This window comes from Harpegnathos saltator, unplaced genomic scaffold, assembly GCF_003227715.2.
Source record: "Harpegnathos saltator strain DR-91 unplaced genomic scaffold, Hsal_v8.6 scaffold213, whole genome shotgun sequence".
Taxonomy (NCBI): Eukaryota; Metazoa; Arthropoda; class Insecta; order Hymenoptera; family Formicidae; genus Harpegnathos; species Harpegnathos saltator.
In genome coordinates, this window is record NW_020229999.1 from 1417797 (window position 1) to 1435975 (window position 18179).

General features: G+C 47.6%; 2 protein-coding genes across 5 annotated transcripts; one reads left to right on the forward strand and one right to left on the reverse strand.

Moving 5' to 3' along the window:
- Positions 1–903: 903 nt before the first annotated feature.
- On the forward strand, positions 904–4731 carry Eno (alpha-enolase). The gene is made up of 7 exons (XM_011156931.3): positions 904–1161; positions 1769–1874; positions 1978–2151; positions 2251–2408; positions 2737–3037; positions 3130–3416; positions 3856–4731. Exons 2-7 carry the CDS (start codon positions 1812–1814, stop codon positions 4175–4177), a joined length of 1305 nt encoding a protein of 434 aa, XP_011155233.1. The 5' UTR covers positions 904–1161; positions 1769–1811; the 3' UTR covers positions 4178–4731.
- A 108-nt stretch (positions 4732–4839) lies between these two features.
- On the reverse strand, positions 4840–17697 carry LOC105192659 (facilitated trehalose transporter Tret1-2 homolog). Of its 4 annotated transcripts, none has more exons than XM_025298336.1 (11): positions 16985–17697; positions 14267–14592; positions 13987–14182; positions 11770–11905; positions 8464–8672; positions 7150–7419; positions 6820–7051; positions 6405–6601; positions 5734–5913; positions 5396–5530; positions 4840–5304 (listed from the first exon to the last, which is right to left on the reverse strand). In XM_025298336.1, exons 2-11 carry the CDS (start codon positions 14281–14283, stop codon positions 5233–5235), a joined length of 1644 nt encoding a protein of 547 aa, XP_025154121.1. In that variant the 5' UTR covers positions 14284–14592; positions 16985–17697; the 3' UTR covers positions 4840–5232. The 4 variants fall into 4 exon arrangements, with proteins under 4 accessions (XP_025154121.1, XP_011155234.1, XP_011155237.1 ...); XM_011156932.3 differs by lacking the exon at positions 16985–17697 and adding an exon at positions 16153–16430; XM_011156935.2 differs by lacking the exon at positions 16985–17697 and adding an exon at positions 15913–16146.
- Positions 17698–18179: the final 482 nt, after the last annotated feature.

Genomic DNA, 18179 nt, shown 5'->3' on the forward strand with positions numbered 1-18179 from the left:
GCGTTTCTTGCGGCTGTCTTGCAATTTACGAGCAAGCTTGGCCCTGATATTGTTCTTATCGCCGAGAGTTGACGGCGATAAGTCTTATATTGTCCCTTAATTATTGGCGATTTCTTTCTATCTTCCGTTTTCTTCACTTTCTCCGACATTCTTCTCACTCCTCCGATTAAAATCGAACTGACCCGCAATGACCTCGTAATGACCCGCGAGTACGGTTTCACAATCACGCCCGATTTATCCGCTTGATAACGGCGAACAAACGGTCCGCTCGCCTTCGAAATGTATTTCAATCTAACGCTGGGAACACAATGTTGCCAATCGGAGTTTTCTCCCTGACCGGTACTGGAGCCAGGCTGATGGCAAGAGCATCGTTTCACGATGCTACGTCATTTTCTGGACGCGCGTTCACGCGTCACACGCGGTAGTTTGATCTCAACATATATTCGCATGAAATATTTATTTAAACGAAAGTCGCAAGAGCAGAAAGCGTCTGTCTTGATAATCAGGTGACCACGTCGACATGTAATTCTAGGACCTTTCATTCTAGTTTCTCTTTTTGCAAACATTTTATCCTTCGTATTTTTTTCTGAAAAATGCACACACATTAGGGTTTGTTTATCTTCTTTTAAATATTACAGCGGCGAAGGCATTGTGACAAAATGACACCGTCAGTACCATTAAGAGCGGTTTCTAACGGCAATCGAAGGCAGTTGGTACGTTTGCATCTCTTCAGATTCGACCAATCGATTTCGTGGACCGCACAAGGTCTCTTCGCTATTGGCTGTTCACTATAAACTGATATCCCAGAGAGCGTGCGCTAAAATTCCTGCACACCTCGCTCGTTATGTAATTCACTGCGGAAGAAACAATGAGAAATTCTACGTGGATGCAAATGACGGGCGATATTAACGAGCGATAAATCGTCAATTTTTCAAAGCACACTTACTGACAGTTACTTAATCCGCACATTAACAATTACAATTCCAACGTCCATGGCGAGTCGCGGCGGACGAATATCGCGACCACCCCTTCGTTCTAACCTCTCGCTCGACTCTCACAATCGATATCTCGTCGCTCGCAACAGAACGGGAGGTCACCAGCTAGGTCAAATCTCATTCACCGTCGAACGGTCCGAGCGGATTGTCGCGCGTGTCGTCTTAGGTGAGCATAGTCACTCAAAACGATAGCCGGTATATTTGTGAAAAAAACGTCGCCTTTGTCCACAAATTCGCGTCGTGCGATTGTCGAATCCTCGCGATTCCTGCGAACGCGCGAGTTTTATCTCCGCACGGTCGAGTTCTCGGCGAAAATGCTGCTGTTACGTGCCGGTAGTCACCTCTCGTTCCAAAAGCAAGTCGCAAAATCCTTCAGGATCGTGAGATCGCGCGAGCTGTGCGCTCCTCCCAGGATAAAATCGCGTCTTCGATCGCGGAATAATTGTCGCTCTCTCACCGGGCTACGGGCGGCTCCTTGCGATGACCTTGACAAGGTCGACTTCTCCGGCGCGAAGGTCAACGGAGACCCGCCTCGATCTCACCGGCGTTTCTCTTTATTCGCAATACGTCATTTTTGAGACATCACGCGTGATTCGACAGCCACTCATTGAGGCCCGCTTCTTATCTGATAACGTAATAATGAGGAGCTTGCCAGGCGGATGTCATATCGTACAGCGTATAAAGCAAGGCGACGAATGTGTCGTTGAGCGCAAAATGTAACGAGGTAAGAGATAAATGTGTATCACCGCTTCAATTTTTTGCGCTGCTTGCAGCTTCCAAGCCGCAGCGAGATACTTTACATTGACACACGTCAGGATGCCGATCCAAAGCATCAAGGCTCGTCAGATCTACGATTCTCGTGGAAATCCCACGATAGAGGTAGCATACGTTGCTTAATTATGAAAGTATTATGTAATTATCTCAGAGGAAACACGACGTTTCCCTCTAAAACCTCCCTAACGGCAGGTGTCATCTCTTTCAGGTCGACATCGTCAATGAACTGGGACTCTTCCGCGCTGCGGTGCCATCGGGCGCGTCCACCGGGGTTCACGAGGCCTTGGAGCTGAGGGACAATGACAAGTCCATGTACCATGGCAAATCTGTCTTCAAGGCCGTGGAGAACGTCAATTCCATCATCGCTCCTGCGTTATTGAAGGTATCGCTTCCTAGTTGAACAGCGAAAGCGTCTACTTACGTAATAGCGACGATTATCGGGGCCGGGAGACAGGCTGACCGTCTGTTTTCTGTTCTACAGTCGAATCTAGACGTTACGCAACAAACGGAGATCGATAACCTCATGTTACAATTGGATGGCACACCGAACAAGTCCAAGCTAGGAGCCAACGCGATCCTGGGTGTCTCCCTGGCGATCTGCAAGGCTGGGGCCAAGAAGAAGGGCGTGTCCCTCTTCAAGTAAGCGTCGGAGCGTGTGATGAAGAAGTAATCTCGGAGTTGCTCCGTGAAATGAAACGATTGTACGAGTGTGTATGTTGTTGCAATTCCACGAAACGATGCATATCCTCTTTCGATCATGAAGAGAAACAAGGTTCCAGTGCAGTACTAGTTTAGCTAAAACACACAAGCCTGTTGTTTTGTACGATGATCATAATGAGATACAAGTTCAGTCGGCTCGTTTTACCTGAAAAATCCGGAATTGCTGATTACAAGACGTCGCGTAATCGAGTCGCGAGCTTGTCTTCTTGCGTGTTTCGTCGAGTTAACGAGAACATTCGTGTTGCAGCTACATCGCCGAGTTGGCCGGCAACAAGGAGATTATCCTGCCGGTGCCGGCGTTCAATGTGATAAACGGTGGCTCTCACGCCGGCAACAAGCTGGCCATGCAGGAGTTCATGATCTTGCCGACCGGTGCGAGCAACTTCACGGAAGCCATGAAGATGGGCAGCGAGGTCTACCACTACCTGAAGGCGGGCATCAAGAAGAAGTTCGGCCTTGACGCCACGGCCGTCGGTGACGAGGGTGGTTTCGCGCCGAACATCTTGGAGAACAAAGAAGCTCTCAACCTGATCATGGACGCCATCAAGGTAGAGGAGAGAATTTGTGTCAAAGACACATTTTAGCACAGTCATTTCAAGATGATCGGTAGCTCGTGATAACTTCACGCTGAACTTCTCAGGCTGCCGGCTACGAAGGGAAGATCAAGATCGGCATGGACGTCGCCGCGTCCGAGTTCTATAAGAACGGAAAGTACGACTTGGACTTTAAGAACGAAAAGTCTGACCCGAGCACGTACTTGGAGCCTGAAGCATTGAAGAATCTGTACTTGGAATTCGTCAAGGAATTCCCGATCGTGTCGATCGAAGATCCCTTCGATCAGGACGGCTGGGACTCTTGGACCTCGATGACCGCGTCTACCCCTATTCAGATTGTCGGTGATGACCTCACCGTCACTAACCCTGAGAGGTAACACTTGAATTCAAGTGTCATCCCATTTGACAGTTCCTGCTTTAGAATTCTAACAAGCAGAAATTTTGTCTTTTTTCATCAAGAAGCGTTTGATTCTGTTGTTGTCGCATTAATTCGACCGATCTTTCTTCCCATATATTCATTATATCAATTATATTATTTATAGTATTTATCACAAAGTTTATATTATTAAGTTAACGCGAGAGACTTGTCGTTTTTTATTAAATGCTGATGAATACTAAAGTGATCGATTTAGATATTAAAAAAGAAAAGGAAGAAACGGAAGGACCTCGTGTCCGCTAAAGGATCAATATTGCTGAATATTTATGTTTGCCAAAGTTATTCGTACTTTTACGAAATTATGTGGTCCTGTTTTCAATTTTATCCAACGAACGCGACGAAGTTGCTTAAAACAGCAGGATTTCGACGATTTCAGGATCAAGACAGCCATCGAGAAGAAGGCCTGCAACTGTCTGCTGCTGAAGGTCAACCAAATCGGCAGCGTGACCGAGTCGATCAACGCTCACAAGCTCGCCAAGAGCAACGGTTGGGGCACTATGGTGTCCCATCGTTCCGGCGAAACGGAGGACACGTTCATCGCCGACCTGGTAGTCGGCCTCTCGACTGGCCAGATCAAAACTGGCGCGCCCTGCCGCTCGGAGCGTTTGTGCAAGTACAACCAGATCCTGCGTATCGAGGAGGAGCTGGGCCCCGCCGCGAAATACGCCGGCGAGAAATTCCGCAATCCTCACGCTTAAAGGATTAGGGTCCTCGCGCGTTGTAATGTCGCACAGTTCACCGTTCGCGGACTAAGTTCCGGCTGCTTGTAAAATGTAACGTGAAACAACCGTATATATTTTGTGATCACGTTTACAAGTAATGCCAGGCGCGGTCTAATCCGAAGGACGAGAGAGGTTTGTGTACCGTGAATCGATACCCGTACCCCGTAACGATAAAGGATACGCTAAACATGGCACAGTTGTCGCGTTTTGCAGATCGTATGGATGATATATGTGTGTAGCCGCGAATATTTCAAACGTAATGTTGAAACGTGACGCTATGTAGCAACATTATATAACAACATATACGATATACAATATACGTGTGTAAAGGAGGAAAAAGGAAAAAGAGAGGGAAAAGTCGAGCGAAAAGGTAATAAATCCTGTCCCAGCGAGACAGACCATGCGTGTGTATGCGTGTCCGATATCACATATGAGTGCCGACAGTAATATATCATGCCGGTGGACCTCGTCGAAAAGTCATATCTGTAAAAGTACGTTAATAAACTGAAATAAAAGGAAAAAAAGGAATACTCACGCCTATTGAACGTGCTGCGGGCTTGACGCAACCGTTTCCGTTTCGTGTTATCGCAAGAATGTCGCGACTGTCTTATTGAGGAAACATGACGGGGTCACAATCGTCGTGAGAGATATCGTTTTATTCAAAACGTGAGTGACACAAAGATCGAGTGAAGTTTTCCTCGATTAAAAATTTGATCGACGTCGCGCGTGCACGTGGCGCGACGAGTTGTAGCGTTTTCTCACTTCGACGAGTTACAGAAATACCTTACGATACAAAATAGTGATATAAAAACATCATTATCTACACAATCGCAAATCTCATTTCAATATAAAAAAATATATCATATAACGAGACGTATGGTTGATTAACGCCGTAGTCGAATATAAATTACAATCTAACGCTAGTTACATATCGTATTTATTTACACGTGCTCTGAGAGAGAGAGAGAGAGAGAGAGAGAGAGAGAGAGAGAGAGAGAGAGAGAGAGGGTGAGAAAAGGAAAGATGAACGCTCAAGTTTTATCCACCGTGATCGTGTTCCTCCTTTGGTTTCCCTCCCTCGTCACCCAAAGCAGATTACTTTGCTGTAAAGACACATTCGAACTGAGCGCACCGCAATCCATCACTCCGACCGATATAGGAGCTCACTTCATTACTCGAGCAGATCCTCCTTACCTTGAAATAATCCTCGATCTCCTCGAGCGTGCTGCTCTTGGTTTCCGGTAGAAAGAGGTAGAGGAAAATTGCCACCAATAGACTGAAGATGCCGAAGACGGTGAAGATCCCGGTCACGCCAATCGCGTTGTTCACCTGGAAGAAGGATTCGATCGTCAAGCTTCTCGACAAAGCGGACAGCGCTGTGCAAGCGTGCACGTTGCTAGACGTCACTTCGATCGGGGAGCTGACCAGCGAAATGAATATTCCGCCGTCGTGAAACTTTTATCTCCCCGACGAAAGGTGAGGAGAGAAAGAGCCGAGTCCGACCGGATTCTACCGAGTCCTGTGAGTCTTACCGCTGGGAAGCATTTGGTGATGAGGAACATGAACAGGTTGAAGATGAAGAAGCAGCAGCCGCCGCCGATGCCGCGCGCCCGCATCGGTATCAGCTCGCCGACCATCAGCGCCGGAAGCGTCACCAGACCCACCGTGTTCGCGGCCACGTAGACCAGCAGGAACGTGGCCAACAGGTACGACTGAAACCAACCGCCCATCGATCAAACCGGATCCATCAGTCAACCGTTCCGAGCTTGTTTCTGGGGAGCTTGTTGCTCTTGACTCGAGAGGAGGTTTCCTCCGCTTACAACCTTGTTGTTCTATTAATTCTGACTCAACGGCATGTTACTCGTGTATACACTGCAAACCCGAGTGTGTGTTATTTCGACGCGTATAAGCTGAAGCTTCCTTTACGCGTATCTTGTCTTGTCTTAAATCACGTCGTTTAACGCGTTTAAACGCGTCAAGTGACACCGAAATGCATCAAATGACGTGATTTCGGACGACAAGAAACGCGTGAAAAATAAGCTTCAGCTTACACGTGTCCAAATAACACACTCGGGTTTGCAGTGTACTTGAAGAGAATTTTCAAGGCATTCCCCCGCTCGAACTTCGCTACTTTCCGAGAAACTTTTTCATTTTGCGAGTTTTAAAGTTCCGATTTTCCGAGACTATGTATAGGCGTACTCACATCCACGGAGGATCCTTCTTGCCTTGCGAGCATGTATCCTGCGAGCACCAGCGAGGCGACAGCCGTGCCGAGCGCCGAGCTAATAGCTACGATTCGTCTCCTTATCCGGAGGAACATGACGCAAGAGACGATGGAGAAGACGAATCTCACGACAGCCGTCACCACAGCTGCAAGATAGTTGTCGACGCTGCCGCCGTCTGCAAGAAGGTAAAGAACGGTAAACGGATTTTCGGTACGCGCTTTTCGGTCGGAAGCCTATCTCTGCGTGACATTGACCGATCATCGTGAGCATTGGCAGGCTGAATGAAAAAAATGTTCACCGGTCCCGTCTACTCCCGAAGCAGGAAGAAGCGACATGCGAGTCGAGGATCAAAGAGACGCAAGGCAGATTTGAAAATTGGACTCATCCGCTCACCCATATCTTGGACGAGGTTGACGGCGTAGAATACGATAATGTAGGTCCCGCTGCACAATTGGAGAATATTGAACACGTTGATGATGATCAGCGGCTTCAGCACGCCCGGGTCCCGGACGACGGACATCATCGAGGAGATGCGTTGCCTCAGCGAGACGTCCACGACCTGACGCTGCCTCTCGACTAGGTCGGCCGTTATCCTCGCTTCCAGCATCGCCACCTCCGTGTTCGTCTGTTAATCAATGAGACCAGTCGAAGTCAGTTCATCGCTCCGAGATTCGGATTCCCCGCGTCACCAGGACGCGAGTCCATGGGGGAGTATTGCTTCACCTGTTCGGCATCTCCACCCCGTAGCCAAAGAAGCGCCTTCCGGGCCTTCTCGATTTTCTTCCGTTTGATGAGCCAGACAGGACTCTCGGGCAGCAGGCAGAACGCGATGAAGGAGAAGACGGGGAGTGCGATCCCGTAGAAGGCCACCAAGTCCCAGTTGAAGGAGGCGCCGAGAATATAAACCAGCAGAATACCCAAGCAGTACGCGGCGAAGCCGCCGCACACCAGGACGCCGCGGAGACCTGTGTCCGCCGTTTCTCCTAGCCACACCTGACACGGATTTGCAGATGAGAACAGGTAAACGCGGATCATCCGAATTCCTATTCGATACGATTTCTTTGACCGATGACGAGTGTCTGTAATATTTGGAGTATCATTTCGCGAACGAGGCTGTTTAAAAATGTCTCGTGTTATCTCGAGGTTTCTTCACGGATTTCAAGAAGCGTAAAATTCACCATCATGTGACTTGCGCATCGTCAAGTACCGAGAATGACTGGATAATGTCGGGCGTTAATCGATTAAAAAAATTTAAGAAGCACTGGAATGACGTTGTGTGATCGTTAAAAAGAAATAAGCACCCAACTTCAGCGATTCTTCATATTTAATCCGTCTAAGTGCTCTAAGAGCGATCAAAGGTACCTGATAACGTGATGATGTGAATGAGCGTTTCAATCGATTACGTTGATTTCACGTTGATTACGTATCGATCAATAATTAATTCTCTCTGTCGATTGCATCATTCGTGGTTATACGTATCGCGACTTGATCTTGATTATCGATCTGCCGATTATCTCGGTCGATTAAAATTTTTTCATCGATTAATTCGTCCGCCATTGTCGCAGCTCCACGGAAAATCCAGTTTCATTGTTTGCTATTTTAACGTAATTCAATCTGGATCAGACTAACTGAATTCATATTGAAATATGCAATATTATCTAATTATATGATATCTCAAAGTCCTATAATTATGACGGTAATTATAACGTATGTTACGTTATTGTATTTAGCAAATATTTAGCAAATATTTAGCAAGTAACATATAATAATATAATTAATATAAACGTATAAAATACCTATCGAATAACAACGTGTATACGTCCTTTCAAAAATTTATGCAAAAATGTAATCCCTGCGTACGTATGTATAAAACGCGACTCTCTCTCTCTCTCTCTCTCTCTCTCTCTCTCTCTCTCTCGCAATTTGGATTTAACTTGGCGAGATTCATTATCAAATATTCAGCTGACGCATCGCGCGCCGCTCGCGAGGTGCAACGAGAAGAATTTTGCTGATTACGAGCGTTTTAAAATACTGCACCTGCGCGGGCACTGCCATCAAGCCGACGGATAGGCCGCAGATGACCCTTCCTACTAAAATAGAAGTCACGCTCCTCGAGAAGCCGATGATCAGCCAGCCCACGCAAATTGGTATCGCCGACAGCTGGAGGCAGCCTCGGCGGCCGATCGCCTCGATGAGCGGGCCTGACATCAGCGAGCCGAAAGGGGTGGCCAGACTGTGAATGGAGGCTGTACGAGAAAACAATTCCGCGCTTTAATAATTTGTCAATACGAGAGGGATATAAATAATAATGATCAGTCGTAAACAAGCAAAATCCATAAGTGGACATAATAAAACCCATAGAATAACAAAATGATCGGATAAAACGCAGACGAATAAAACGATACGGTATAAATAAAATATTTCATAAGCAACAACGCATAAACAATGCGGGAGAATGCAAAAGTGAACATTATGCTCTGCCCCTCCCCCCGTGTGATAAAACTATTCCGAATATCGTTTGTTTCTTCTCCCAGAACAACGCTCCTGCGTTCGAAAACCGAACGCGACGGCCGATGCGCGCCTCTCTCGTCGACGATTCGCGAGCTGTAAAGCTGCGAAAGAAATGAAGTTGAGATTTACGCCCGGCGCGGCGGTAAAACGCGAATCTAATCGGCATCAACGGGCGCACATCAAGCGATAGACGGCGATTGCGTGCCTATCGTAAAGTTCTTACGGGCTTGTTAAAATGCTATTGTGCGTCGCGGCAGTGGCAATTAACGTGGTCTATTTATCGTGTGTGTACGCTATTATCGGAATAGTGCGTAGGACGCTTTTGTCGTAAATGTTAAATGCTGCAAATTAAATGACACGTAAACTTGCAATCGCGCGTGTTATCTAACTCGACAGAACTATCGAAATACAGCACGTCGATGTAGTTAATATTGCGATACAAGAAATAGCGACACGCGATAAAATGAAGATTCCAGGAGTTTTCATAGTGGAAAAGAAAACAGGAATCGAGCCGCCACTCCGTTATATTTTCGTTCGTCGGGAGTTTGAGAGAAGAACATTATGTGTCGATTAAGTCGACGCTATCATCGATCGTGAGTTCCGCTTTTTCGTGGGAAACGACGGGAGCTCGCTATGCCGTGCAAGGAAAAAGATGGACATTTTATCGTTTAAAATTTCGCGCGAGAGGAGAAGACTTTCGAAGTAATGTAGCGTTGTAATTCGCGCCTCGAGAGACGATCAAAATTTTCAATACGGCGTGATCGCGTGAACGAGCGGGCTCTTACGGCGATCAGACTGTCTGATCGCTGACCGATAAATCAACGCTCAGAAAACGAAGGCGTCTGTTGTAAATTAAAAATCAAATCTAGTTAAATATAAATAATATAAATTAAAGAAAAATGTACAACGTCCCTAAGCGCTATTCCTATTCAAACTGAATAACAAATAACGTTTCATTTAATTAAGTAAGTAAAGGTAATTTTGCACTCGTTTTTTATAATATCAGAGAAATGATTACCTCGTTGAATTGAAAAAATAAAGAATAAAATATAAAAAGTGAGCGGACGATTGAAAGATGAATATCGGCCGATGCGATTACAAGTATTATCCAACATTGTAAGAAAGTAAGAGGAAAATTAACATATGAAAAGGTGAATCGAGTCTTCCCTGACTCGATCTTCGATCGTCTGAGTGTGAATCAGGCCGTCATTTCCCGGGAGTCTCGTGATCAACGCGAATACCCTCCGCTTCCATCAGCATTCTCATCGCAACCGTGGAATGCAATCAGCGTTCGCACGCGTGTCGCGCTTCTCTCACCAGCGCGTTATTTCCGATCATACATAATGAAGGAAATTCGTTGGGAAACAGGAGCCCGTTACGGAAGGACTTTCCGTTTTCCGGCTAACCGTTTTTAACGAGATTAACCTGAGATGAGATGAGAGAGCAACTGGACGGCAATTTGGCCTGCCGCTGACGAAAGTGCAAAATTTTCAGCTGCTTTTCGCAAAGCGTCGACCCGACGCTTCGTTATCGTCGGCCGTCGGCCGAGAGGTTGCGCAAAATACACGGCTTCTGCAGCGGCGAGTGTACATATCCGGTATATTTGCAAAATGTAAAACACGTAATATGCTGGGTGTCGCAAATTTTATGGATCAGCGATAAAACGCACCGCGCGCGATAACGCAACGTTGCACGCATTGCTGATATTGTTAATATCCCCCCCTCCCCCCCGCCGAGCGCTGGGAACGACGAACGCGCTGTCTGCATCTTTTATACATCGTACGCGCGCGAAACGAGGACGAGGATGCGCGAGATCGGAATTATTGAAGACGATATCTCGTCCGGTATCAGCGAGCGAGACGTTCGCTCTCTCAGCGCGGACGAGACTCCAAATTCCGGCAGACTCGCTCGACGCAGCTTCGCGGCCTCGCGCATGAAGCTGTCTCGAGCTAGCTCGAGCAAACCGATACGACGTTCAGCGGCGTTTCTTCAGCGGCTGATATGAAAGAACTGACTAGATTCAATCATAGATACATGTAATCGTGAGTCTCATATCTCATGTCGCGGCGTTGTCGCTATGCCATGCCGGCCACAACGTCGAAATTCGCACGACGTCGAGAACGACGAAAGCAACGTCGGGAGAGACACGACAGCACTGCAGTGAGAGCGGGCCGCAAAGTGTTAAATGACTCCGTTCGAAGCGACGATTTAAGTGGCGCGCGTCTATACGCGATCGTCTGTGACATTGCTCGTTATCAATGAGATTTAACGTAGCCTCTCCCAATGGTACCTTTCGCTCTCGAACTTGGCCATGACACTCATTGATAAAGATTATTCAATGAGACGGTATGTAGGTCAGTTACGGTTACGTGCGGTTTGCGACGATCGGCGGCCGCTTCATTAGCGCGAGGGTTACGCCAGCGCAACCTTGAACCTGCATGTTGGCTCTTGAACTCGCGAGGTTGCAAGGTCCGCGAAGAGACTTAAATATGCGTGTATTTTATTTTCCCTCTCCTTTCTTCTTCTTTTCTTTCTCGTCCCCCTTTCTCTCGCTTTTTCTTTATTTCTCTACGTAATGCGAGTATCGACTATAATTACAAATCGAAATTTGACTTCTATCTCTATACGGATTATATACTTCGCGCGAAGAAACGTCAATAAGACAAATGAAACAACAAACAAGTAAACGAGCCCGCAAATCAGATGAATAAAGACCGCGAGTAAATTGTCCGACCGACACGCGAATACGTCGCGGTTGCTTCTTCTCGCGTCTCGCGCTTTCTCAGGCCGAGTTGGCCCGGTTAATTAGCGTTAATTAGAACGCGTCCTCACCTATCCAGGAGCCGAGTTCTTGATTCACGCGCACGGTGCTGTTGGGTTCCGACAATTGCGGCAACATGACAGCGCTGTAACCAATCGGCATGCCGCCACCGGTAGCCAACAGCAATACAGCACCTGTTACTAAACACTGCAAACAATCCAACCATTAATCTCGCCTCACTAATTGGACCGGACTTGACAAATCGTCGCGGCCGTGATAAATCTCGACGCGACGCTACCGATACCGATGATGATTTTGTTCGGCGTGAAGTAATCGCGAAGTAACGACGACTCAGTCGATATCTCAACGTCAGCCGTCGATGAGCGAATCGATAGGACCAAATTTTAACGACCAATACACGAAGAAATTGCCGATGTCGTGACGTGAAAAATTGCGGCGTGCCAAGCAATAAATATATTTTTCGATTCGAGCGAATCGAGCGAAGGAGAGAAACAGGAAAGAGCGAGAAAAAGAAAGAAAGAGAGAGAGAGAGAGAGAGAGAGAGAGAGAGAGAAAGAGGAAAATGCGGTGCTTATTACAGCATTCTCCTCAAACGTTAGGTAAGGTTAGTGCATAAAGATTAACCATTCGGCCATAACAAGAGATAAACAAGAGAGAAGATAAACGAGAAAAATAACATAAAGAGACGGGAGAGATGAACGATAAGAGCGGAAAGCGAAAAGAACCAAGAGAGTCTCTACGGTAAGTATGTTCGGCTACTGAACTGTACATGAAGAGCTAATTAACATCGGAGCTAATTAAGAGCTAATTAACAACACGTATCGACTCCGTCAATAGCTCGGTATAAATCATCGTCGAGCATACCGACGCGAGACGAAGTCCTAACGACCGGCACACGATAGCCCTCTGCGGGGGGCTACCAACACCGTCGTGAAACATTGGAATGTCCCGTGCAAGGAATATGTTAAAGGAGAAAAGAAGAAAGAAAAAGGGTGAAGGCGACCGCAGCAGGTCCGCAGAAGACGAAGCGCCTTGGAGCGACTTCAAGGCGAGTGGATATACATCGTGATCATATAGGAGGGCGAAGCTTCGACAAATTGAAAAGGGGGATAAGAAACGTGCGGTTGACAACTGGCCAGGATTTACCGGCGTATTCACGGGACTTAAATCGCTATTATACCGCGTCGCTTTGCCTTCTCTGTTTCTGCAGTGCCGCGGAAATTGACGTAAGTCGCCGGAGTGTATTTACGCGGCTCTGCGCGGCCGCATCCGGAACGGAGTTCGCTTCAGACGTAAACTTCGCCGCGAAAGGTTGCAGAGGGAGAGAGAGAGAGGCAGGAGGTGGGTGGGAATGAGGGCAAAGGAGTGAGGCAAACATCGCCAACATAAATCACGGAGAACCGGTAAATGATACATTGCAAAAAGAGCAAATGCACGCGCTCACCTCGAGGACAGCTCCGAGCGCTTGTCTTGTTATGACAGAACGTGATTTGCATTTTACCGTAAGGCCGTACCAGCAGCGAGAGTGAGAGTGCGAAAGAGAGGGAAAGAGAGAGAGAGAGAGAGAGAGAGAGAGAGAGAGAGAGAGAGAGAGAGAGAGAGAGAGAGAGAGAGAAAGAGAGAGAGCGAGAGCGAGAGATATAAACACCGGCGAGAAGAAGCAAAATTATATATTCTCAATGAGAAACACGCGGTTTTACGCGTCTCTACTTAGCCGCTGAGCGGTTTCGTTAAAGCGAAATTAATGAGGCTGCACATCTTGTACTCTGCTCCGTCGCTCGCAAGTGATATTTACACATAGTTTCATAACGATCCGCTATAGAACGCCCGATTCCCGCGGACGATGCGAATTTTGCATACGCGGTAAGCGGGGGGGGGAGGCGAAAGGGTGGGACGGTCATGAGCGTTGGCGCGTTCGAGTATCTATTTATAAATAAAGAAAAAGATACACTGGCACCAATCCAGAATATCTGGTTGGCGCTGCTCTCGCGCTGTTGAGCACGCAGCATGTCTCGCCCGCGAACACGCTGCAAATTCCCTTTTGCGCCAAAGTTGGCGGTTTACGCGCGCGTTACTTCAGGCAGAAAAAGAATTCGTTAGAAAGCTGGAAGCTCGGCCGAGCGAGAAAGCACCTCTGTGAGGGAAAAGCGGAGAAGAGGCGGAAGGAAAAACGGAAGCAACGGAGAGGACAAACTGGACAGATCGCACAGTCGCCTCGTGTTTTGTTACTCGCGGCGACTGACGCTGAAGACACGCGATCGTCTCACCTGCGCCAACACTCCCTTCGCATTCGACGAGTACTGCGCGGCCATTTCGCCCCTGTTCCGCGACGCACTCCCGTGACTGCTCTTGAAATTGTTGAGGCTGTTGTTGTTCTCGATGTCCTCGCAGAACCTCTTCGCGCTCGGCGCCTTTTCGTATCCGCTGTCGGCTTCATGCCGGAGCATCGCCTGCTGCTCCTCGCTGAAATGCAACAATCACGCGTGTAATTGTTTATCGTCGCGAGCGTAATCTCGAATCGCCGATCGGCCCGAGCCGATTACGTACCTACAGATGAGCGCCATTTTTTTCGCTTCGATTGGGAAACACGATCACAATCGGTTACTATCGAATGCGTACCCTCGATAATCGACGTCCTTGGCGATGCGAATCTAGATTGCAATGTCAGTTGCAAATAAGCTTTGCTGACGTTTCGTGTGGCGGCGCTTCGACTTTTTCTCGCACTACATTACGCAATCCTCTGTCGTAGATGGTTTGTTCTTCTTCACAAATACCTTACAATGTGAAGCGAACGAATGGTAGTCTCCGAAGAAATAGGACGTTACACTCGCGTACGTAGATACGTTCCGAGCTGGACTGCGACAATTTTCTACCTGCAACGCAAAACACTGGTTGCAATTATCGTTAATGATTGACTAGATTACACGCACTCGATGGCACAGTATTTTAACTTGCTGTGCAAGCTATACTGGCACAAGTGAAAAATTATAGAAAAAAAAAAATGTAATTAACGACGAATAAATCAGCAATAAAAGTCTGTCAGAGCGCAAATAAGTTACGTGAAAAGGTTACAAGACAGATTGAATGAAAGAGCAGGACAAACAGTTTGCTTGAGGCGGTTTGTACAGAGATGATGATGGAATAAAGCGCTTTTTCATTGTCGCTAGAGTTATCTAGTTATATCACTGATACGCTTAAAGCGAAAAGTTTCGCGGAACGGAGTTTAGAGGAGTAATTAGCACACAGATAAAGTAGAAGAAGGAAATATTTATCTACATGAATTTATTATTTGTTTGCATATGTTTTGTATGTTTGCTTGTCTATTTCAACGTATTTTCATCCTGATAAAAATTGTACGATTCTACGAGAACAAACGTAGAATCTCGATTTCGCGTTTTCTCTGCTTCGAGCGTTTCACGCGCTTCTGCCTGTTATATTTATGAGACTGTTTGATCGTTTAGCTTTCGAACAACTTTGCATATCTTTTCACCTTTATTTCACAGACGGATGAAGGACGCGCACTGAGAGAGGATTTAGAAAAATTTCTATCGATAAAAATTAAGAAAAGAAAAAGAAGAAAATGAAAACGAAGAGAGATAAGAATTGGGGAAAGATCGCGAAAGCAAAAGATTCGTTGAATTAACATTACAATGAACGAGCCAAATGCCTTTGGCTCGAAGCAGAAATAAAATTTCTGTTGCCTGCTAAATTCTGACAACCAGAAATACCGCTTCCTTCGGCCAGAATTATCGATAATGATTGAATAGATTACGCGCGCTCGATGGCACATTATTTTAATTTGCTGCACGAGCTATACTGGCACAAGTGAAAAACTATAGAAAAAGAGTTTCTGTTTCGCTCACTGCCATATTAATTCATAAGCAATTTTTCTTCCACGTGTCGAATTTAATGTCGTTGCTAGATGTTCCTCGCGTATTTCCGAATCTCCATAATAACATGCTCGTACCGTAAATATTTACGAGTCCGCGAGTCATTTTTCTCTCTTGTATCGATGCAAGTTCTATCTACTTACTAATATCTGAACGCGGTCAATGCCAATCGATTATACTCCGAGTGCCGCGTTAACGAGCGTTGGTCGAAATTCCGTCTCGTCAAACGCGATAAAAAAAATTGCACATGACGAAACCGAGTCTCTCTTCAAGTTCCCGATTTGCTGAAGCTCTTCACTCTACCTCTACTTCTAATCTACCATTCTCCTTCGTCACTTTTATGATTCAAGACTGGACACTTCTCCGACAGTTAAGAATCTCAATTGCCCCGAGCGACTCATCGACGCAAATTCAATACCGATGAGCATCTCGCCAAGGCGCGGCGCAAATAACAATACCGCGCGTAACAGTTGCGAGAGATGAAAACTCCTCGGGAAAGCAGCGAGAGGACACACTATTCCCGGCAGACTCGGTCCGCCTCACCTTCTTTCGTGACGTCCCAGCTTCAACGAGAACGGCCGCCACGTGGACCCGCGACTTGACGCGCCGCCCGACTCATTCAGTTCTCCCCCCGCGGCAGAATGTTGAACTCGCGTAGTTCGTAATTTGAACGACTGGCACTATTATCCGCGTGGAAACTTCGTCGCCTCGTCGGTATAACGAGTCGATTATACACATACCGGTCCGGAGAGCGGACGAGCGATGCGACGATCCTCGACAAGAACCGAGCCTCGTTTGCCGCCTCTCGCCGACGCAACGACGAACGCGGCACCGACGCGGGATAAGCGTCGATTGATTCCTCGCGACACGATGACTAAGCTGATGAATAATCGCCGGCGATTAGGTCCGCTGACTCGTGAGACCGTCTCGATCGATCGTCGCTTTCAGTTCCTGCGAAGTCGCAACAGAGCGCGCGAGCACATTCCTCAACTTTCCGCGGCTGTTCTCGTTTACTACATAAACAGCTGTTCGCTGTTGTTACCACCGGTAATATAGTCTGCTGAATAATCAAACACGTTAGAGGCGATGCCACCTTCCGCCGGCCACATGACTGCGACCTTCTCACCTACTTGCGAAGCTGCTCGGACGTGGAATAACTCGATGAGGAAAAAGCAAAATCGAATTTACATACCGGCCGAGTCTACGCGAAGGAACGTCACGATAGTTTTTAGCGAGAACCATTTTCTCGCCGGCTACTCGTTAAAAGTCGTCGGCAGCGAACGAGAGACTTCGACCCGCGTCTCGATCTCCCGGCCGCTATTCCGCCGCGCGCACCAATTCGTTCCCAACAGCGAAATCTGGCTTAAGCTCGAACCTGCAAGCTGATAAGCTGCAATAACACCGTGATCCCGTTATAGACGCAGGATCAACCGGTCCCTCTTGTTGGCGATTCGCCGTCGCGGCCCTGCACCACTTTCACGTGGACCGAATCCGCCTGTCTGCTCTTACTGCTGCCGTCGTTGGAGCCAGATCTACATACTGATGACCGGTTTTACGCGGCATCACCGGGCTCGTTATGTGACCAGCCTCGCCAGCGGCGGTCTCTGGCGAAGTACGGAGATAAAAGTGGAATAGAAGTCGTTCTCGACGCGGCTTCCACTGATTTTATTCCTCTTCTCTCTCGGCTCCTCTTTCCCCCTCCCTCCCTCTCTCTCTCTCTCCCTCTCTTTTTTCGTCCCACGTAACGCGCGATAGTCGTACGAGTTCCGCAACCAAGATCGCTCTCTTTCTCTCTCTCTCTCTTTCTCTTTCTTTCTCTCTCAGCAGCAATAATCGTCGTGAAAACGATGTTGCACAAAGCGTTATCGTTACGCGATATGCCTCAGATATTACAGTTATCAGGAGCGCGATGGTCTTCCCTTTCTCGGTACTCCTGATACGGCTCCAATTTGCTAGATCGACGGGCGAGCCGAGCCGAGAGTCCAGTCCAGCCCAGTCGAGTCAAATGGAGACACGCGAGTGAGAATCTCGTGACGGGTCGGCCGGCCAACGCGAGTAAACACCGTATGGTCTAGCTCGGCCTGAGTCACGCCAACTGCACTGAACGAAACGTCTGTCGAGGCTGCCTCTTATAGGCTCGCGCACTTTGATTAGGCCCCTTTTTCGACCGTTGTCGACACGGCACCGGGACATGTGAATTCGTTAATAGCGGGCCTTGACTGCTCAACCTTTGCGACAAAAGATCTTCGGACACGAGCTGAGGAAGGACTCCCGCGCATCGATGGGCCACCAGACTGAACGCGATGAGCGTGTGTCTCATTTCCGCGTTGCTTTGCCTCGCGAATATTCAGGCGGAGACAATTGTCGCATTGTGCGGTTAATGAATGAGTTAAACCGATTAATAAATTGCGAGAGGTCGATTAAATGGGTTCCGATCAGATGGGTAATCGTTGCTGTCACGCGATCGCTTTATCAGCGGGGAGATAAGCGGACGCAGTCAGAACGCAGCCATCGACGAGAGATCGATTTTAATGTTTGACGAGAGAACGAGTCGCGCGCGAAAAAGAAAT